A 22799-nucleotide genomic window follows, 5' to 3' on the forward strand; every position below is an offset into this window, starting at 1 on the left:
TCCCACGAATTGGTTAGAAACTTTCATAGAACGAAAAACCCCCCCAAATGCGTTGCAAAGGTCGATTTGAAGAAGGCTTATGATTCAGTTGCTTGGGAGGCAATCATCCACTGCTTGGAGTTGATGAAATTCCCAGAGAATTTTATAGCTTGGATATGGGGGTGCATCTCATCCCCTATGTACTCGATAGCTATTAACGGAAGCTTGAAAGGATACTTTCCAGGCAAGAGAGGGATTCGTCAAGGGGACCCTTTATCCCCCTACTTGTTTGTGCTCGTTATGGAGCTGCTTTCAGCCAAACTGCAAGATATGACGAATAAAGGGAAGTTGGAGCTGATGGACAATTGCAGAGATCCCAAAGTTAGCCACTTGATTTTCGCTGATGACCTGATGTTATTCTTCAAAGGGAATATCAGATCTGCAACTGCTATTAAAGAAGCTTTGGAATGGTTCAACAACATTACAGGGCTAAAGATGAACTTGAATAAAAGTAAGCTTTATTGTGCTGGGATTGGCAGCCAAGTGAGAGAGAGAATTTCCAATACCATTCAAATCGCTGAAGATACTCTTCCTGTCAAGTATCTTGGTCTGCCCCTCATTTCAACAAGACTCAAGGTTGCTGATTGCGAGCCTATTGTTAGCAAGATAACTAGTAAGATCAAGTCTTGGAAAGCCCATTTTCTCTCTTTTGCAGGAAGGATGGAGCTCATCAAATCAGTGATATGCAGTATGCATATCTATTGGACTAGTATTCTAATGCTCCCCAAGAAGGTGCTGAAAGAAATTGAAAGAATATGTGCTAACTTTCTATGGGCAGGGCAGAACATGGGAAACAAAATGCATTGTGTGAGCTGGAAGAGAATGGCTAGGGGAAGAGAAGAAGGGGGGTTGGGATTTCATGACCTCGGTCTTCAAAACAAAGCGGGTATTGTTAGACAAGTTTGGGATATTGCTTCGAACAGGAAAAGCATATGGGTAGAATGGATCCATAAGAATCTGATAAAAGAAAACCACTTCTGGACTATGAGTATCCCGAGTTATGCATCATGGATGTGGAGAAAGTTGCTACAGATGAGAGAGGCCTCTAAAGACATGATCACTCATAGAATCGGCGATGGCAGCAACACCTTTATATGGCATGACCCTTGGACTACTGAGGGAGTAATACAACAAGGGAACTCCTATGACACCAGACTTCACAGTGAAGCCAGGGTCAGCATTTTGGTTAGAGGAGGCGAGTGGCACCTTCCAGCCCACCTAGCTACCTCGTTAGGAGGGATATGGGATCAGATCAAAGTTATGAGTCTCGACTGCTCGGAGTCAGACAGAGTCATCTGGACAGTTGATCCTAAAGGTACTTATTCTATGAAATCTGCTTACAAAGCTCTTAAAGAGACCATACCTCAAGTTAGATGGCACACCTTGGTATGGTTCCCTAACAACATCAAACGGCATAGCGCCACTGCATGGCTTTGCCTAAGCAAGGGTCTGAAAACTCAAGACATGCTCAAGGCTAGAGGGGTCATTCAGAACTCGTGCTGCTGCTTCTGTAGAAACCATCCTGAATCAGAGGATCACTTATTTTTGGGATGTAATTTCTCCCACGACTTGTGGCAAAGAATGCTAAGAAGATCTAACATACCCCAATCAAATAGAAATTGGAGAGAAGAGGTCGAGTGGGCATGCAACAATTTCAAAGGTAAAACTTTTCATGCGGTCACTAAAAAATTGGCATTCAATGCCTTCATACACCATGTGTGGGCTGAGCGATGTAGGAGAATCTTCCAAAACAGCTACAACCCCTCTGAGCTTGTAGAGACTATGATAGTCAGAGATGTTCAAATGAGACTTCAAAGCATCGAAGCCTCTGTGGAAGACAACCCTGCTAATAGAGCATTCATGGACTCATGGAACCTAAGCCTTCAGTATATGGTTAGAGTGCCTCTGAAATGCATATGGACCAAGCCTCCGGAGCACTGGTTTGTGCTTAACACCGATGGATCTCTAAAAGGTGACAGGGGAGGAGAAGGGGCTATTATTAGAGACAGCGATGGCAAGATGGTGTTAGCTTTAGCGGAGCAAAATCGAGGAGAGACAGTCTTACACCATGAGCTTCAAGCAATCCTAAAGGGGATGACAATGGCGGAAAAGGAAAACATCAAAGTGCTAGAGATCAGAACCGACTCTAAAGAGGCTATCGAATGCATTAAGGGGGAGAGAACAATCCCTTGGAGAGAAGAAAGGCTAGTTAAAGCCATTAAGACGAAAGGGAACCACTTCCAAAAAATTGGATTCACCTTCTGCTACAGAGAATGCAACAAAGCTGCCGACTTTCTTGCTTCACTCCTTCATTCTTCAGGTAGCGTTATTCTTGAGCATAGGGACCTCCCTCAGAGGTTGATAGAGATTATATGTAAGGATGCTTCTGGGCATGCCTATGAAAGGTTGTAATCTTGTTTTTTCTGGTTGGGGGTCTGCCTAACCCCCCATTAATCGACAAAAAAAAAAAAAAAAAGTGTAATATTAGATTCTACCTTGAGATCACTCCAGCACGATTCTTAATTTTTTTCTTTTAATAAACATGAGAGAGTTATTTAAAAAAAAATAAAAATGTGTGAGAGGGAAATGGATAAGAGGTGTTACGTGGACCAACGGAGTCGTGCGATCTCCAAAATCTTACTCTAACTAACTTAATAAGGAAAGTGCTTTTCTTAATTATTCCATCAACATGCTTTTGGATTACTTAAGATTCGTAGAGAATAAAAAAAAAATTGGGGGTGGTAATGTGGGGGTAGGTTCTACTCATGAGACCTTAATGTACCTCACCAATACCAACACGTGTTCTCAAGCACATCACAATGCATCATTAAGTCAACCAACATAAGACCGTCAAAAGATGGCCAACAACATGACAGCCATAATGAAAGTGGGTGATTATCCTTCCTTCAATCATTCACTAATTTAAGCCCAAAACCAAAGATTCTCCGGTACACTTTAACAAATAAGAAATGATGATAATGGAGTCCCTGCAATAATAAAATGCAACAAATAACATACCAACAGATCATCATCATCTAATGGTGTGATTAAGAGGCTCAATGTAATTTATATGCTTTTGTCTTACCCCTAAAAATTTACATCCAATCCTAGAGCTATCAATGGATCTTATCAATCAAACCCGAAATTCAATCCATTTAAATTACATAATTTACTTACCTAATACGTGTGATGTGCGGGCATTGTACGTGCCTACAAGGGAAAAACCTGTATGTCTGGATACAACCGTTAATAATTGAAAATTGATTTAATAAGATGAAAGAGATGCTTCTTCATTGAAGTCCTATATTTGTCAATGATGTGATGGTTCGAATAGGATCAGAATGATCTGAACTAAGTTGATTTAGGGCCAATCAAATAAGGATCCAATTAGACTTGGAATACATCCGATAAGTATCAGATTTGATTTTTTGTCTGATCTAAATATTAACTTCCCAACAAGATCCAATAACATCAGCTTCGATTTTGGATAGGATCAAACTCAATTTGGAATACAAAATCTAAATAAATTTCATGTACAATAACAAAATATAAATATTACATTTTTTTTCTGAAGAAACCCTACAGGACCATGTCCTAAAACCCGAATGGATAGCTATCGGATCGAGATAAGTAGGATTTCGGGCTTGAACTGATCCATTGACCGCCCTCATAACATAGTAACAACTATTATACATAATAAGATAAAAATGAAATTCACTGCACCTTTTGTGATAATCTCAAGCTGGAAAATCGAACGGCAAGGGTGACACGGAGGAACTATCCAGTAGATCACGATGCACGAATCCAAAGCTACGTAACACCTGATTATCAGCAAAATTCAAAGCTCTTTGCATTCCACTCCAACAACTCTCACCAGAAAACATCTGATTGTGATCCCCACTACAAGGCTGACACCCCGCAAAATGCGTAATAAACGGTCTTCTCCAACTCCCACTCCCGTACCCAGCTTCCTTCAGATACGGCTCTCTCAACGTACCGTAATACTCACTCACTTTCTCCGCGTGTCGTCTCCTTAATTCCCGTACCCGTGTCTCAATCCCAATATATTTGTCCGTTATATTATTAAGTGTCCCCACAATCTCAACCCAATACCCTTCGAAGTAATACTCGCTCTCTAAATAAATCTTGTCCGCCCATTTTTCCTTCTCTTTTAAAAGTAAGTAAACGAGAGCCGATTGATCACATGACTCATTGAAAACCTTGTCTTTGAAAGTTGACTTAAGGGTTTTACTCCACGTGTCATAATTCGGTGTTTGTGGGCCCATACTGGCCCACACATCCATGAAATCCATCGACCATTGACAGTTACGTATCAGGAAAACTCCTGCGTTAAGAGCCACCCAACTTTTTTTCTCATAGATTAAGTGGGCCCAACCATGGACGATTAGATTATGGTCTCTGTATCTGTCTAAAGGGAGTTTAAACTCCATATCGGTGAAGGCCGCGTCCGAGTCAACCCACCAGATCCACTCGGCTTCTGGGTGAGCGATCATCGCGGCTCGGATGAGTGGGATTTTCGCCCAAAAAAGTGACATTTTTGGGTGAAAGAGAGCGTTGTTGTAGAAGATATCGTAGCCATGGATTCTACAGTAATCGACTTTGTTCTTGAAGAATCTCAAGAGGACATGATCTCCGATAGGGTTCCGGCACGGAGTCGACTGTGATCCGGTCACGAGTAAGATCCGATCTAGGGTTCCAGCGATGAACGATGGATGATTATTGAGCCAATCTCTTCGTTTCTCATCCCAATTTTTGATTGGTTTTTCGATAGAGTAGCTTAGGTTCGGATCGTCGTAGAAAGTTGGAGAAGACGAATCGTCGCGCAAGTTAGCAGCTTGCGTAGCTTCGGAACAATATTGTTCTGTGAAGAGTTCTTCAGAAGCTATTGGTTGTTCTGTGAATAGTTGTTCAGAAGCTATTGGTTTTGGTTTGGTTATTGTGGAAGGGAAATTGGGATTAGGGTTAGGGTTAGGGTTTATAAAGGACCCAAAAGCCCAGACTAGTAAGAGAGAGACCGTTGCGCCTCCAACGAAGAGAAAGCTGTCTGTGAGAATCGAAGAGGGTTTGTTGCCACGAAAGGAAGGTTTAGCCATGGTGTTTGTGGTTTGGAGTGGAGATTGGTTTGGAGAGGGCATTTTAAAGAGTGGGGTTTAGAGGGGTATGAGGTGGTTGTTTAGTTGAAGAGAAGAGATATTTCGACATCTGTGAAGCTTTGTTTTTGTTTAGCTGTCAAATATATAGTAGAAGACGGTGATGACTTGGGACGAGAGAGAGAGAGAGGATTAGAGGAGGAGTGTAAACTGTGTCTGTGTCCGTCTATCCTAAAACCTGAGAATCTATGACGTGGTAAGGGCACAGAACTGTACATCTTTGTCCGTGAATCCCGATGAAAACGATCTATGATTCCGTACCCTTGACACATCAGCCGCGTTCCACCGCATAAGCATTTGTTTATTATTTATTTAGAGAGATTCTATTGCCACATTTACTTTTGTGTGCTAATGAAATTTCTCTTTATTTATTTATTTTTAATGAGCTGCGTAACCTTACTGAGGATTTCACCCTCACTGAGGGTCCTTCGGCATTCAAAAATATGATTCAATGTTTGGAAGATCAAATTCTATGAATTGCGAAAAAAAAATATGTTTTATTATTGAATTTAATTTTTAATTTTCCAAGTTATGTAGAATCTTAGTAGCCATTCATTTTTAAAATTTTTGATCTAGTTTAGAAGAAATTATTTTTTAAATTATTATTTTATTTATTTGAGTTTTTCAATGAAATTTAGAGGACTATGATTTGGATTTCTGATATAGTAATCCATTTGAGCAAAACGACCTTTAATAAGGTTCAAAATCTTATTATGTTAATAAGGAAAGGGTTTCGCATTTTTTATTATATTACTATAGGTTGATGTTTAAAAATTAAATCGTTGATCTGACAAAAAATTATCAAATTAGTCTGACCAAAGTTAGATCTGGTTGATTAATTCAATTCGACAAATTTAAATTAAAAAAAAATTAAAAATATGTATATATATTTTTTAAAAACCCTATAAAGAATGATACTTACCAGGATGCAATTTCATTCATTTTGGAGTCAAACTGGAATCAAATCGAAATAAGTCGACTCTACTAAAAAAGAATCAGAATCTTTATCCATAGAATTATACCAAACTAAATCCAAGTAATGTTAGTTTGATTCAATTTGTTGCCAATTGAATATCCTATGAACTTTCTTGTAACATATTTTTAATGAAAAAATGAAACGATTCCACACAGGTAAAAAATGGTCAAGAAAAGAGAATTTGGGTCCATCAAACTTCTTTAATTAAAGGAAAAGATATCTGAAATTGAGAATCTATTTAATCCCATGCATGCCAAATGACTCATTCTTCAGGGTACACATGATTATTTAAGTCAGTCATTTTAAGGTTCAAATCGAGAGCTGAATCAAATCAACAATTTCAGACTTGTTTGAAATAAATTGTGGTTAAGTTCTAAATTAAGAAAATGGAGAACCGAGCAATTGTATGAAAATGAATCAAATAAAGATTCAAACTTAATAACTTACGTTGATTTATAAGAATTAGGGCATATATAGATTAATGATTTTATTTTTATTTTTATATAAATTAATTAATTTTTTAATTAAAAATACGTTGCTTCCAAGTAGGTTTATAGGTTTTTGACAATCCATAGAGCTGAGTTGAATTAAATTGACATTTTGATTTCTTATTCTTATTAGTAATTGATTTTGAATTTTGATTCTTATTTAGTGGTATGGACCTATATCACTTGAGCTTCGATATGGGCCTAAATCGATTCAAACCATATCGAACCAAATCGCACCCTAGCACATATCCACCCAATGAAGCACACTTTCATCATCGCTCCACGTGGTGCAAGAAGAGCGACCGGATTTAATTCATGTGAGCAAGCGATTGCAACAATAGATACGTGGCGTCATATGGATCTGTCCATGTATCCCAACCATCGGATCACTAAAATAAAAAATTAATTTATATCTTCGAGAGTTATTTTCTCAGACAATTTTCAAATAGAGTTGAATTTTTATAATAAAATATTTAATTTATTCCTGATTTTCAGTAACACTATAAAACCTGCGTTCCTATTCATGTGACGACGAGAATATGTCGGATGCCGACACTTTTGAGCCGCATTTTACTCATTTGTCTTTGGTTTGGCAGATAAAGCTTCAAATCCATCTTCTTTAAATGACACGTGGCTCTTAGGTTCTGAAACTGATGAAGTGGAATATTTGTCATTTGAGATGCCTCCCATGTCTAAATGCACTTCTCTTCTGTCTTCTCGACCTCGATGTCTTTGTCTTCTTCTTATAATATAAAATAAAAGAAAATAAAAAACCTTTCGTTTTCTTATTAAAATCTTGTTATCTTTATGCTCAACAATATGTGATTAATTATTTGTAATCCATTAATCTTCATTCTGAGTTCGTTGTTTTTAATCTCACATTTATCCTTTATAAGGAAAAATTATTAAAATTTTATCGTGGCTTAACAAATCTTATCATGTTCTAAAAATTTAAAAGTATAAATAGATAAGACTACAACTCAAAAGGATTGGGCCCGGTTGAAGACCAATCCGTGCCCAACTCACACTTGGCAATCACCATCCTGTGCCCGTGCCAAACCTGACCTCAAGTATGAATTAACCCAAACCTAACCCAAATCAAATTGGTCAGGTTCATTCATTCCTCATCAATATTAAATAATTTAGTAATGATAATGACTTATATAAAGATAAATAATATGTAGTCGAGAAGCGTGATTCCAGTAAGTTTGAGTCCAAGAAATGAGAATTCAACTTGAATATGATTTTTTAAGTTCCTACAAATCTTAGTCTGAGAAACGTGGCTCCAATGAATTCGAGTCCGAGAAACGAGACTCCAACTTGAATAGGATTTTGTAAGTTCATACAAACCTTAGTTCGAGAAGCATGGCTCAAATGAATTTGAGTCTAAGAAACGAGATTCCAACTTGAATATGATTTTTAAGTTCATACAAACCTTAGCTCGAGAAATGTGATTTCATTGAGTTCGAGTCCGAGAAACGAGACTTCAACTTGAATAAGATTTTTTAAATTCCTACAACCTTAGTCTGAAAAGCGTGGCTCCAATAAGTTCGAATCTGATAAACGAGACTCAAACTTTTTTTTAACTCTAAAAAAGAACTTCAAATAGGATTCCAAGTTCCTACATCACCTGATTCTATTAATGTTATGACTCAAATTATCTCGTTGTTCAAATTTGCTATAATTCAATATTGTGTGATTGTCTTCATTGCGTATGTGCATTTCAAATTGAATCAAGTATTTCAAATTGAATTATCATCGTTAATGAGAGAAGATCTCTAAGACCTGACATTTGTGGTTAGCGAGGAGATTTTATTCTCAATGATCCGATAGAATACTCAATAGGCATCACCCATTGCACATTTAGTGCATTTGCATTAGTCGGGGAGAATTTTCTAAAATTCAAGGATCTGACATCGTTAGTGAAAGTTCAAACTCGAAAACCTGACAAACTTTTAGTTCGAGGAGAGTTTTACCCTCAAAGATTTGAACGTCCCGACGAATTACTAAATCATACTACAAAATGAACTGTCATTAACTTTAACATTCAAATATCGCACTATATATCAAAGTAGATTTGCTATCTAGGTTGTTTCAACCTTTTGCCAAAGAGGATCATCTGTAGATACTCAATTTTCACACTCGCCTGATTAATTAATTCGCCAACCCGATTGCGATGATTTTCAATGATAGATGAATATTTCAATATTTTTTGTTGTTACTAGATATGTTTTAAAAATTCGGATGAAGTATTTTAAGCAAACAAGCTTCAAAAATCACGTTACGTTAGGAAAATGTGACTCAAAATATAGAAATCATCATTTTTAGACAAAAAAAACTTTACGAGAAAAATTATTAAAAAATGATCAAATTACCAAAATACCCCTAATATCAAAACATTCTTAGAGCCTACATTACGATTAGAAAAACCCTTTCAAATACATAAAATAACAAGTTAAAACCAAATAAATTGTTTTGCTAATTTCCACAAAATTTGATAAAATTTCGAAAATGCCTTCATAGGGCCCACGATCATTTCATGCCGAAAACCCATAAGTGACACAAACCGATATTCCTACTGAATTCCTTATAAAAAATTGATTTTAAAACATCTTAAAATGTTGAAAAATAACTTCTCAACCCAAAAGTCTTTTTTGATGAGCAAAATAATAATTTTTCCAATTCTGAAAATAAAAAATTTGAAACAAATAATTAAAACATTAATGAGCGTAAAGTGATACCTTAATAAAATAAATTTAAAATTTTGAACAAATAAAATTAATTAATTAAGCCTACGAGCCAAATTTTAAGTGGTGGCCCATCTATTTAAATGGGGCCCACATAATATTTATAAAAAGACCCCTCCATTTGGGATCCTAAAGAATAAAAAATATAATTAGGGGGTTATCCAAAAAATTTAAAAAATCTTCATTGTACGTAAGAATTAAAATCTTAATTCAAGAGACCTAATTAAATCCTAATTAAACAACTTAACCTTATCTTGAAAAAATCAAGTCAAACTGAAAAACTCTCAAAAGCTCTATAAAAATGAGCATTCACAACTTAATCTCATAGGTCAAGAAAAATCTTAGGAAAGAGAGGCTAAAAACTCTCCCCAGCCTTCCCAAAATCCTAAATCAAAAGCCCTAAATCCCTACCTAACACTCAAACCCTAAATCTGAAGTCCCTACTTAACACCCAAATCCCATTTTTTTACTCAAAAAACACCTATAAATCTTAAAAAACACCTAGAAATTTTTTAAAAAAATTCAAATCTAGGAAGAGAATACATCATCTCAGATATAAAAAACAGATCTAGTGATCGAGACAAAAGCAGGAAGACTCACATGAGGAGCGCTCTCCGCCAGTTCTGAGGGAATCGACTGTCGTAGTTACCTAGGTAAAAAAGTATTTATTTTAATTTTTAGGTCATTATTTTTGCAATGCAATTTTTTGATAAAGTAGACATCGACGTTTGTTGGACGGGATTGGTGCTTAACACCTTTCGATCTCGTAACGTGATCCTGTAGACACCCCATTTTTGCATCCGCCTGATTAATCAACTCGTCAACCCGATCGCAAGGATTCCCAATGATGGATGTGTATTCCATTGCTTTACTTTGTTACCAGATTTGTTTCAGAAATCCAGATGAGGTATCTCGAATTGACAAAACCTTAGAAACCACACTACGTTAGGAAAGTACGACCCCAGAAACATAGAAATCATCATCTTGCAGACCAAAAAGAAGCTTCACGATAAAAATCACTAAAAATTACCAAATTACCGAAATACCCCTAACCTCAAAACAACCCTAGAGCCTATGTTACGCTTAGGAAAATCCATTCGAACACATAAAATGACAAATCGGAACCAAATAAATCATTTCACCAATTTTAACAGAATTTGACAAAATTACGAAAATGCCCCTCATAAAGTTCACAACCATTTCACACAAAAAATTTCATAAATAACAAAAACTAATATTTCCATTGAATTCCTTACGAAAAACCGATTCTAAAACATCCTAGAACATTAAAAACCGACTTAAAACGTGAAAAGTCCTCTCCGGGGGTAAAACGGTAATTTCACAATTTTCATGATAAAAAATTCTGAAATTAATAAATAAAATATTAAATAATTAAATTTAAACATTAATGAAATTAATTTAAAAAGTTGAACCTAAAAAATCGATTAATCGGACTCTCAGGCAAAATTGTTGAGGGTTCGTGGGATATTTCTTTAAGGACCCCTCCATTTGGGGGTCCAAAGAATTAAAGAAATAATGGAAGGGGGTTCTCCAAAAATTAAAAGTAAATCAAGCAAGACTAAAGTCAAGGTATTAAAGTCAATCAAGTGAGACTAAAGTCAAAATTAAAGTCAATTAAGCAAGACTGAAGTCAAAATATTAAAAGTCAATCAATTAAAACTAAAGTCAAAACATTAAAAGTCAATCAAATAAGATCAAAAGTCATAATAGAATTCTAATTAAATAATAACTCTATCTAATAGAGTTCTAACTTAAAAATAATTCTACCTAAAACAATTCTAATTAAAACACAATTCTACCTAAAACAATTCTAACTAAAACACAACTCTAATTAAAATAACTATAATTAAATACTAACTCTACCCAAATCAACTCCTAAAAAAATCTATAAATAGAGGTGCTCACACCCTATTTTCGTATCAAATCATAAACCCTAAGAGAAGTAGGTCTAGAAGCTCCCCTAGCCCCCCATAAACCCTAGTTTTGGAGTCCCAACTCCTTACCTAACATCCCCCCTTCGATTTTAGCATAGAAAACACCCAAAAGCCTTCTAAAAACACTCCCAAATCCGCAACGAACTTGAAGAGTTCAGATTCAAAAACAAGGAGATACCTTGCCTCGGAGATCCGAAGTCAAATCCGGAAACAGAACGAAGCAAGGGAGCACGGTACAAGGAGCTCTTTTTGTCAGATCTGAGGGAACCAAGTCCTTGCCATCGGAAAGGTAAATTTTTATTTTTATTTTTTTTTATCTAGGTTTTAGCAATGTAATTTACTTGGAAATTTAGTAGAGACTGGCTTTGGCCGGGCGGGGTTGGTGCCTAACACCTTCCAACCCCGTAACTTGATCCCCGAATTCAGATTTTTTATGGTAGATTAGTTCCTTTTATCCATGTTAGAGTCAGTTTGGTTCCTAGACCACAATAACTAGGTGGCGACTCCCAAACCTCAAGGGTCAAAAGCGGATCCGCGCACCCCCGCGGATCGAGGGCGCTTTCAGTGGCGACTCCGCTGGGGACTATTGAGGATCAAACTTGAAAAACCCCAAGTATGGGAGCATTGCCAAGATGACCTAGTTTTTTTTTATTATTTAGTTGGATTTATTTTATTTATTTTTTCTGTTTATTTATTTTTTTTGTCTTGATTGTAGATGATTTTGGGTATTGCATTTTTTTTTTTTTTCAATTAAGGATCACTTTTTGATGACTCATAAATAATGAAAGATTCAAATTGATGGAATGATGAAGGTTGGACAGAAATATTAAAACATTTTTACAGAACATTCTAGTGAGAATTAAGTCTGGGAACCTATTAATAAAACGTAGATCTCATCGAGTAGATTAATTTAGAACTTGAGTTCACTTAATTTCGTTATTAGAAGCCTTAGATATCATCGATGCAAGTTCAATCTGTAAATCTGGAATTATTTCTGAATGAAAGTTGGGACAACAATGTTAAAACTTTTTTACAGAACATTCTAGTGAGAATTAAATCTGGGAACCTATTAATAAAACGTAAATCTCATCGAGTAGATTAATTTGGAACTTGAGTTCACTCAATTTCGTTATCGAAAGCCTTAGATATCATCGATGCAAGTTCAATCTGTAAATCTGGAATTTTTTCTGAATGAAAGTTGGGACAGCAACGTTAAAACATTTTTACAGAACATTCTGGTGAGAACTAAGTCTGAACATCTATTAATAAAATGTAGATCTCATCGAGTAGATTAATTTAGAACTTGAGTTCACTCGATTTCGTTATCGAAAGCCTTAGATATCATCGATGCAAGTTCAGATTGTATTTTCCTAATTCACAGAAAATCTGAATTTATCTAATGTTGGCACAATTAATATTCTTGAGAGTGAGCTCATCTCAACCATTGTCATTCTATCATCAATGTAACACCTATTGGAATCTCGATTTATTTTGGATCACCTAAAAGTGATCATTGATTGGACCTTAAAAATTATAAAAATTGTGCCTATTGCGATGATTAGATCTAATTAATTATTATAGGCCCTTATTTATTAATTGATTTGCTAATTGATGAATGCTAGAGATGTGCACGTTTAAAGCTTGAATTAAACCATATGAGTATGTTCCTGATCGATGTTTGCTTGCACTTGTATGTGTCGACAATAAATTTCTACGGATCTACCTCGGGATCCGTAAAAAATAATCACAAATGATTTTATTGATTTTTGATGAAAAGTGGATACAGATCTCAGTGTTTCCTCTGATTAACAGTCAAGTACAAAATAGTGATGACGTATGTAGCTTTTCTTCTCTCCGTGCTTCGCGCTTTATCGGCTGAGAAGGTTGCTTGAACGGTGGCTTTGCTTTGTGCTTGATCTTCTGTAGAGGCTTCTGTAGATCTTCTTCTCTCCGGGCTTCGCGCTTTATCGGCTGAGAAGGTTGCTTGGATTCCGGAAAAGGGTTTTATGCTTGATCTTCTCTTTAGTCGGAGTCCGGATCTCTGAAGAACCTTGCTTTTGTCTCTGAAGGAGGGCTTGAGAGCTTTTTCTTCTTCTAGAGGGAGAGCTTCTGTCTTCTCAGAGAAAGTGATCCAGATCCTCTCTCAATAAGAGAGGCTCTTGTATTTATAGATTTAAAGGTAATTTAGCTTTCCAATTATACCCCCAACTTAAGAAAGCTTAATTGATTTGTTTAAAAGGCTAAATTTGTCCAAATCCAATTTTATGGATTTTATGGATTATTATTGGGCCAAATTTATTTATTTGGGTATTAGGCCCAATATTTAATGTGGATCACTTGAATTTATAGGATCATGAGCTTTATCTGCGAAAGCCCAAAACCCAAACTTGTAGGGGGGCACGTTCCCATTTAATGGACTCAATTTGGATTTGAAGCCCATTAATAAAATTAGGGATTTTTATTTATAAAATTTGTAAAGCCCTTTTTCAAAATTTTGGTGCCTACAAATGCCCCCTCAAGGATGCATTATTTGATGCGTAGCTAGCAATGATGCATTCTTGATCACCTTGACTAGTGTGTGATATGCTTTGGTGAATGTGTCAACATTTTTTTTTTTGTTAATCCGACGTGTTCCTCTAACAAGCTTTATAACTGAGTTGCCTCTATATTCATTCGAGTTGAGGTGGAACAAAACTTGGAAGCAATTAAGTCCCATTAGAATTTGGTGTATCCAGTGTGCATAGGATCAATGCCACTTCTCAACAACTTTATTTTAACAGAACTTGAATGCTGCCTCTTCAGCCCATCGTGTTTGGGTCATGTATAGGAACATTACCGCACTAACCTGGCCCAATGGGCTGTTTTTTTTTTTTTTAAAGGCTCATAGCTCTATGCTTTGTTGTTGTTAGGCCCAATAGCCATGGATCAGGCCTTAAAACAATTATACTAGTCTTGGGCTTGGATGTTGTAATGGACTAGGTTGGGCTTCAGCATAATTTGCATCTTACTAAGTTAGTAAGCTTAGCTTACTATCATTTTTTTTTTTTATTTATCGATTTTGCTGTTTTGTGTAAACCCTTTGAGACTTAGGCAATTAAAAACTGGGGTGTCAATAGAAGTTTTAACAAAACAAAACTCTAAATCTATTCCCTGTTCTCTTCATTCTCGACGGCCATGGAAGCTTCACCCTCTCAAGTCGCAGCCATGGGAAGTTCGTTTTCTCAGATTTCAGCCGTAGATTCGCATAGTCAAGATCGATTTACACCTTCCACAGCCTCGGATTAGCTCTCTCTCTCCGGAGAGAAACCGATTATTGGGTTTGGAATTGCCCTTCTTTGAAAAACAGATCTCAAGATTGAAACCTCGATTTCTTTATCTATTTTTTTAATTAATTTTTTTTTCGAAGAGCCCTCACAACCATGTCCAAGAAGAACTCTTCTTCTTCAAACCGAGCCGGTTTGCAGTTAATGGACGATTCTTGAAGGAATTTGCAGCAACACGTTCTTTTCTTGAGCGTTACATGCTTATAGGTAACCTCTCTTCCTTCTCCTTCTTCTTCTTTAAATTGTTTTTTTTTTTTTTTTTTTTTTACTTCGTCTCCAAACATTCAAGACGGGTTCAAGAAGGACTCTTCCTTCTACAAGCCAATCGAATCAATTCGGTGAAGATCTTTCAATCCTCTTTAAACACTAATAGCCTATTTCAAGAAGGATTCATCTCCCACGGCTGCTGTAGAGGGTTCATCGTCTACTATTTGTCTCGTCCTCCTTTTTCTTCTTTGCAGATTGTGATGAGGGAACATCAAGGGGGCAGCAACAACTTTAGTAAGATTTGAATTCTTACTTAGTTAGTAAGCTTAGCTTACTTTCTTTTTTCTTTTTTTTTTTTTTTTTTCGAATTTTATTTTATTTTATTTTATTTATTTATTTATTTATTTTTTTCACGTCTCTATTCTCCTTCTGTCTCACGTTCCTGCACCGCTGAGAGTCCCACTCCTCTCTTCTTTCCTACTCCTTCTTCAATTCCACCTTCTTCTCGCCTATTTATTTCATTCTCCTCTTTTTTTTTTCGTTGGAGCAACACTCTCATAAGGCGCATCTACTCACGTCCCAACCACAGCTGCCTACAGGTTAGTCTCTCTTGTTGCTGTACGTGGAGGCTAAAACAAGGGCTGCTCTTGTTTTTCTTATTATATTAAAAAAAACTATTCTTACTACCATAATAAGCTTCCAAATCTTGCTAAGGCTTACTGGGTTTACATTGTGATCTCCAAAACGTAAATTGAAGTCAGAAGGAAGTAAATGAAGACAACAAAACTTTAATCTCCTTTTTCCAGAACATGATGGATTTATTTGTAAAATTTATTCTCGTAACATCTTGAAGACTGTGGTGATGGATTGCCAATGCGGTAACTCATGTGCGCTCACATACTTAAGTTCGAGAATAATTTTTTATTTTTTTTATTTTTACAAAACAGGGGCTGCGACCTCCATATTAGTGATAAAGGCTATTGATGTCGAGTTCTTTGCTTTCCTTCTCACTCTCCTTTCTCTATTGATGGATGTTGGGGAACAGAGATTTATAACCCCTTGGATCGAATATTGTGGCGATGGATCTACGTCATTCTTTTTCTTCTTTCTTTGAAATTTTTACTAACTATCCACATCAATGGCAGTAGCAAGGTTTGGGAGAGTTGCTTGACAGATGAGAAGATAAAGAAGACGATAGTACCAGCGTATCTAAGAGCCGATCTATTTTCAAGGAACTAAGCTCCTTGAATCTCCATTTTTTTTCTTTGAAATACCACCCTCTTAATTGTAAGTACGAATTTCCCTCCTCATTAACACCACAAAATTTTCAGATTTTTGAAAACAGAGATCATTCTTCAGCATTGCATCTCAATTTCAAAATTGGATTGCCGATATAATAATCTTTATGGACCCATGGCCCCAATAAGATTTGAGATCTTGTTAAGGTCTTTGACCCCTAGACTTATTTTGGGATTTTTTTTTAGATTCCTTTTGTGATGTTGCTCAGTATAACATCTAACATGCATTTTTTTTCTTTTTTGCAGTAGCTTTAATCTTAGCAACTACTCAATTCAATTTTCGTCATCGCACCTCGACAACTATACCAAAAAAAAAAAAAGGTAATATTTCTTTTAAAACCTGATTATCTTGCCATATTCCCTTTTTATACATGATGACTTGCAACAGGGTGCATTGATCAAGTTATTAGGAAACGGTGCTTGTCCGTTAATTTTATAATGACTCGAATTTGTTAGTCATGCTTGGGGCGAACATTATTGACATGACAGAAGCGTTGCGTAATGTGAAATATGTACCCGTAGAAGAACCATGCGACGACCCATTTGTCCAGCTAGTTGGCCAATCTCTAGCATAGCTGTTCATCAGTAATGCTTAGGAGGTGACAACGTCAACTGGCTGACAAACGTCAATTGGCCAGAAAAATTACTTGAAGCAGGATTTGTTCAAACCGAAGAACCATGCGACGATCCATTTGTCCAGCTAGTTGGCCAACTTCTAGCATAGCTGTTCATCAGTAGTGCTTAGAAGGTGACAACGTCAACTGGCTGACAAACGTCAATTGGCTAAAAAAATTACTTGAAACAGGATTTGTTCAAAAAGAAGAACCATGCGACGATCTCTTTGTCCAGCTAGTTGGCCAATCTCTAGCATAGCTGTTCATCAGTAGTGCTTAGGAGGTGACAACGTCAACTGGCTGACAAACGTCAATTGGCCAGAAAAATTACTTGAAGCAGGATTTGTTCAAACCGAAGAACCATGCGACGATCCATTTGTCCAGCTAGTTGGCCAACCTCTAGCATAGCTGTTCATCAGTAGTGCTTAGAAGGTGACAACGTCAACTGGCTGACAAACGTCAATTGGCTAGAAAAATTACTTGAAGCAGGATTTGTTCAAAAAGAAGAACCATGCGACGATCTATTTGTCCAGCTAGTTGGCCAATCTCTAGCATAGCTGTTCATCAGTAGTGCTTAGGAGGTGACAACGTTAACTGGCTGACAAACGTCAATTGGCTAGAAAAATTACTTGAAGCAAGATTTGTTCAAACAGAAGAACCATGCGACGATCCATTTGTCCAACTAATTGACTAATCTCTAAAGCAATTGTTCATCAATAATGCTTAAGAGTGGACAATGTCAATCGGTTGACAAACGTCAATTGGCTAAAGAATCACTTGAAGTAAGATTTGTTCATACAAAAGAACCATGCGACGAGCTATTTGTCCAACTAATTGACTAATCTCTAAAGCAATTGTTCATCAATAATGCTTAAGAGTGGACAATGTCAATCGGTTGACAAACGTCAATTGGCTAAAGAATCACTTGAAGTAAGATTTGTTCATATAGAAGAACCATGCGACGAGCTATTTGTCCAGTCGGTTGGTCAATCTTTAGCATAGCTGTTCATCAGTAGTGCTTAAGAGGTGACAACGTCAACTGGCTGACAAACGTCAATTGGCTAGAAAAATTACTTGAAGCAGGATTTGTTCAAGTAGAAGAACCAGGCGACGATCTATTTGTCCAGTTAGTTGGTCAAGCTCTAAAGTAGTCATTTATCATTAGTGCTTAAGAGTGGACAAACGTCAATTGGCTAATCTCTAGCACTATAGCACTATTGAACATGATGGATTTTTATTCATACTCTTATATACTTTTAGTCAATGTGACACTAGTACTTAGTAAGACTTTTTTTTTTTTTTTTTTTGAATAAATGTGTTTATTCTTTTCTTTTCCATTGAAATTTTGCAGAGATGGCTAGGGACACCCTTTCCAAAGGTTTAAGGAATAAGAATCGTTCCAAACGAAGCTTACCGCGTGAAGGTTGGGTAGATGACCATGCAGATCCTTCTCAGAAAGGAAAATGGCTTTGTTTTCCCCATGTTATGATATCTGGTCATTCAAAAGGAGGAAATATTTCATCTATGGAGCTGAAACTTGCAGTGCACACACCGATGACTGGTCCTTTGAAGGCACATGATACAGAAAGGGACACATCACTTGATTTGGCAGCTTTGAGTGAATATCCTTCAACGGTTGACCTACTTCCTGGAGATGAGATTGATATGGAGCGTCAACCATCTTTATGTCATCCTCCACATCATGATCGAACTCGTAATTGTCCACAGGCTGTTTTGGCACAGAAAATCATGCAACGTTTCACTCGATGGGGTTCGGATATTGAACCTCGAGGCGACATTCGATATCTCAGTGGTTTTTGGGACTGGAGTTTGGACGTGAGCCATAAACTACAAAGCAGAAAGTCGACAGCTTCCCTTGGTGAAACTATATTTGCAGCTAGTAAGGAGTACAGTCGTCCTAATGGTATGTACCGGGCTTTGTGTGAGTTTTGGTGTCCCGAAACCAATACTTTTGTGACAGGTCGTGGGGAAGTTGGCATTTCTTTATGGGAAATGCAGAAGATTTCTGGGCTTTCTATCACCGGTGAGTATTATGAAGAAGTAGTACCCAGTCTCAATGAACTCATGGGTTGCAACGGTGTTTCAGGACTTCCTCTTTCCTGTCAGTATCTGTTCAAGGCATATGCTTTACTGATTCTTGAAAAAGGGAGTGACTGTGTTAGTCACAGTGAGTGGCTTGATTTCTGGTATGTTAAAGCTGAACGAATTTCTAATCCTCGTCTGACAGTAGAGTATAAAGAAAGGGCAAAATCGTTCTACATTAATCGTAATGGCCGTCAGTATCCTAGAACAAAATTACAAAGACCCTTTTCTTCTCGAGTTACTTTGGCTAAGGGGGGTCGTAAAGAGGGAGAAAATCCATTTATCAGGCTCGGTTTTCTTGCAAATCAGAATGTTGAAGATGAAGCTATGACAGCTGCATACCTCTCCTTGTGGTTGTGTCGTTTTGTTCTCCCTTGTGAGAATGGTGATGTTATTCGTCCAGGTACTTTCAAGATAGCAGCATTGATGGCCCGAGGTACTACGTTCAGCTTGGTACCTCCACTTCTGTGTTGTTTATACAAAGGTCTAACTCAGACTTATTGGGGTATGAAAACACAGAAAGTTGTAGGTGCCTCCACGAGTTATTGTCCCCTTCATTACTTATTTGGGTGGGTTGGACTTCATTTTCCTCGGGGAGTATTTGGTAGCATTGATGCTGACTTTGGACCTCCGTATTTGGTTCGCACAGCTGGTGTTTCCAACTCATACTTTTATTGGGAAGATAGTGCTAAAGATGCAAGGAATCTGATAAGAACCATGGATTCTAGTGATTTTAAATGGTATCCGGAAGAGATTTGGCCGCCAAAAGGTCATAGAAGGATGCGGACTGATGATGGTGATGATCCTTCTGAAATTCAAGCTTTCATGATAAGCTGTCGTCCTGGATTTGTTATGTTTCGATATGGTGATGTTTGCGAGGTGGAAATGTATAGCCCTCACAGGTTTGCTCGTCAACAAGGCTTTCGTCAACGTATCCCTGGAACTCCGATTCCTTTCACAAGATCCGTGGATGGGATAGAGTTATACAGTTTATGGTTGTCTTTGACTCAGACCAAAAGTCGAGTCAATTTTTTTATTCCTCCAAAAGTGCAAGACATGAACCGGCAATTTGATAAGAGTTATAGGGATTGGTGGGTTCAAGATGTACTACCTCATTTGGATGCCCTTGATTTTCGTCTTCTTGAAGATAGCGTCTCCGTTCCGAACTTTAATTTTGATGAAAGAAAAGGATTTGAAGATCGTGAGGCACGTCGTTCTCGAAAAAGAAGAATAGAACACACTAGCATTGATGATACGCAAAATGTCATTGCAGAACGTAGATTGAAATTGCGTTTCAAAAAAATACTGCCGACTCCAACGACTACTCGAACAGAACAGGCCAACATTCTTGGGGTAGATGTAGAACAAGTTGTTCATAAATCAAGTCCCGTTAGTTCTTTGAAGCCTGTTGTTCAGACTAAACCTAAAGATACGAGTGTGACTCCGGATAGGCAAGAAGCTGAAGCTGAGAATGATGTGTCTCCTAGGAAAGGTAACTTTACACACTTTTTCCTTTCTTAGAAATTTCATGTTTTTTTTTTTTAAATGTATAATCTTTTGTGATTTAATTGATCTCGCAGAATCATCAACCAATATACATTCCATTGCCGATTTGTTCGCCTCAGAAGATTTTCCAATCTTCCCTGTCTTCTCGGGTATGGGAGATGTTTTGAATGTCAGTCATCTTAGTAGAGGGCTTTCGGAATTGATTGCTACTGAAGACCCCTCAAAGAGTGATGGGGATGAGGTTTCTTCATGTCCTCGTCAAAATTCTCATGGCATTTCATCAACTTCAACTACACATACGGCTCCTACCGCATTGGCTTTACCTACTTCTAATAAGTTGGTTGATTCATCTGTGATTGTTCCGAAGTCACGTGGAATGCTTACTATTTCTACCCAAACTCGACAAGCTTCTTTACATGATAGTGACATCGACTTATGCGTTCAACAAGCATTACATAGAGCTCGTGATGAATTCCTTCGATCTAGGGTTGAGTTGATGCTCAATATTGGCTTTTCCAACCTAAGAGAATGGCAATCACTTCATATGCCGGCCATCATCTCTTCTCTCAAGAATGCTTTCAGAACTGATCCTATGCCTTTTGCTAACTTCTTCGAATCACTTATAACTGGAGTAGAAGCGTATCTTTCAAGACGAGAGAAGGCTTTATCATCTTTGTCAGCAGATGATAGGGATCTTCAGCTATCTGTCTTGGATCAGGAAGCTCAACTAAAACGTCAATCAGTGGATAGTTTACGTACGCAACTGACTGAAGTTAAAGATAAAGAAGTTGAACTGACTAAACGAGAAGTTGAGATAGAAATCGAGTTGACTCAAATCAGAGAAATGCTACCACAGGTCGCTGCTTCTAAAGAATCTCTTAATACTCAAGTTCAGGAAGAGGAGGAGGCTCTACTTACTGTTGAAGCGGAGTGTACTCGCTTATCTAATGCTCCAATCATTGATGATGATGAAATAGCTGCTTGCGAAGCCGAGAGAGAGTCTTTGAAGAAGAAGTTTTGGAACCTTACTTCTTTATATTAAGTTTTATTTATTTATTTATTTTTTACTGTATAGGACTTAGGAAATTATATCATTGTTCACTTCATTTGAAATTAATAAAATTTCCCCTTTTCCTTATACGAGTATATCTTCTTTTTTTTTTGATGTGGTTGAACCTGAAGTAACTTTACAGGCTGCCTACGTACCCAAAAACGGGATCAAACCATAACGTAGTTCAGATGGATGCTCTAAGTTTTGCCTAGACCGCCCTCTCGGGTTTTCAATCTAGCGAGCCAAATTTTTTTTTTTTTTTTTTTTTTGGACCGTTCACAGTTTTAACTCATGCGGGTCAGGAGTATCATGTAGTTTAAGCTCGAACGATAATGAGTATTGCTAAACAGTTTAGGCTCGTGCCGAGGAGCATTGTCAAACAGTTTAGGCTCGTGCTGGGGAGCATGATTCTTTCAAGCATAGTATCGTTTGAGAAATTTCCCGTTGATCGGACCAAGACGTAATCCTTCTGGTGTTACAAGAAGATATGCACCATTAGTGTATACTTCTTTCACTACATGAGGCCCATCCCATTTCGAATCAAACTTCTTTCCAGAACGGTGTGAGAGGATGATTGGTCGTTGTACAGCGAGAACTAAATCGCCAACTTGAAAAGAACGTGGTCGAACTTTCTTATTGAATGCACGTGACAGCCGGGCTTGGTAACATTCTAGCCGTTGTTGTGCTTCTAATCTTTTTTCGTCCAATGCTTCAAGTTCAACCAGACGTAACTTAGCATTCTCATCGCAGGTCAAACCTTCTTGAATCGCAATCCTTAAGGAAGGTATCTGTCGTTCCAATGGAAGAACAGCTTCAACTCCATAAACCAATGAGTAAGGTGTGGCCTGTGTGGAGGTGCGGTATGAGGTTCTGTATGCCCATAATGCTTCTCCAATTCGTTCATGCCAATCTTTTTTCGATTTTGAGACAACCTTCTCAAGAAGCTTGCAGAGAGTTTTGTTGAAGGCTTCGGCGAGTCCATTTGCTGCAGCGTTGTACATTGTAGAACATCTCTGCTTAATGTTAAACTTCATGCAGAATTGATCCATCAGCGTATTGCTAAAAGATTTACCATTATCTGTCATGATATATCGTGGAATGCCATAACGGAAGACGATATTACTTTTGATGAAGTCGACTACCGTTTCTTTCTTGACTTCTCGAAGGGGAACTGCTTCTGCCCACTTAGAAAAGTAATCTGTTGCGGCGAGGATATAGAGATGTTGCCTTGAAGATTTTGGGAGTGGTCCAACGACATCAAGTCCCCATCCGTCAAAGGGCCAAGATGCAATTGTAGGATGCAATGGCTCCGGTGGTTGAC

General features: G+C 37.4%; 1 protein-coding gene and 1 pseudogene across 2 annotated transcripts; one reads left to right on the plus strand and one right to left on the minus strand.

The window, feature by feature from the left end:
* Positions 1-3558: 3558 nt before the first annotated feature.
* LOC147404384 (glycosyltransferase 6 pseudogene) lies at positions 3559-5333 on the minus strand (annotated as a pseudogene).
* Positions 5334-14271: 8938 nt separating this feature from the next.
* LOC147404385 (uncharacterized) lies at positions 14272-22291 on the plus strand. 2 transcript variants are annotated; one of them, XM_086440316.1, is made up of 4 exons: positions 14272-14906; positions 16052-16193; positions 16451-20413; positions 20502-22291. In XM_086440316.1, exons 3-4 carry the CDS (start codon positions 18172-18174, stop codon positions 21467-21469), a joined length of 3210 nt encoding a protein of 1069 aa, XP_086296442.1. In that variant the 5' UTR covers positions 14272-14906; positions 16052-16193; positions 16451-18171; the 3' UTR covers positions 21470-22291. The 2 variants fall into 2 exon arrangements, with proteins under 2 accessions (XP_086296442.1, XP_086296443.1); XM_086440317.1 differs by lacking the exon at positions 16052-16193.
* The last annotated feature ends 508 nt before the right edge of the window (positions 22292-22799 follow it).

The sequence above is a fragment of the Akebia trifoliata genome, chromosome 4, assembly GCF_017979445.1.
Source record: "Akebia trifoliata isolate Shusen 1 chromosome 4, ASM1797944v1, whole genome shotgun sequence".
NCBI lineage: Eukaryota > Viridiplantae > Streptophyta > Magnoliopsida > Ranunculales > Lardizabalaceae > Akebia > Akebia trifoliata.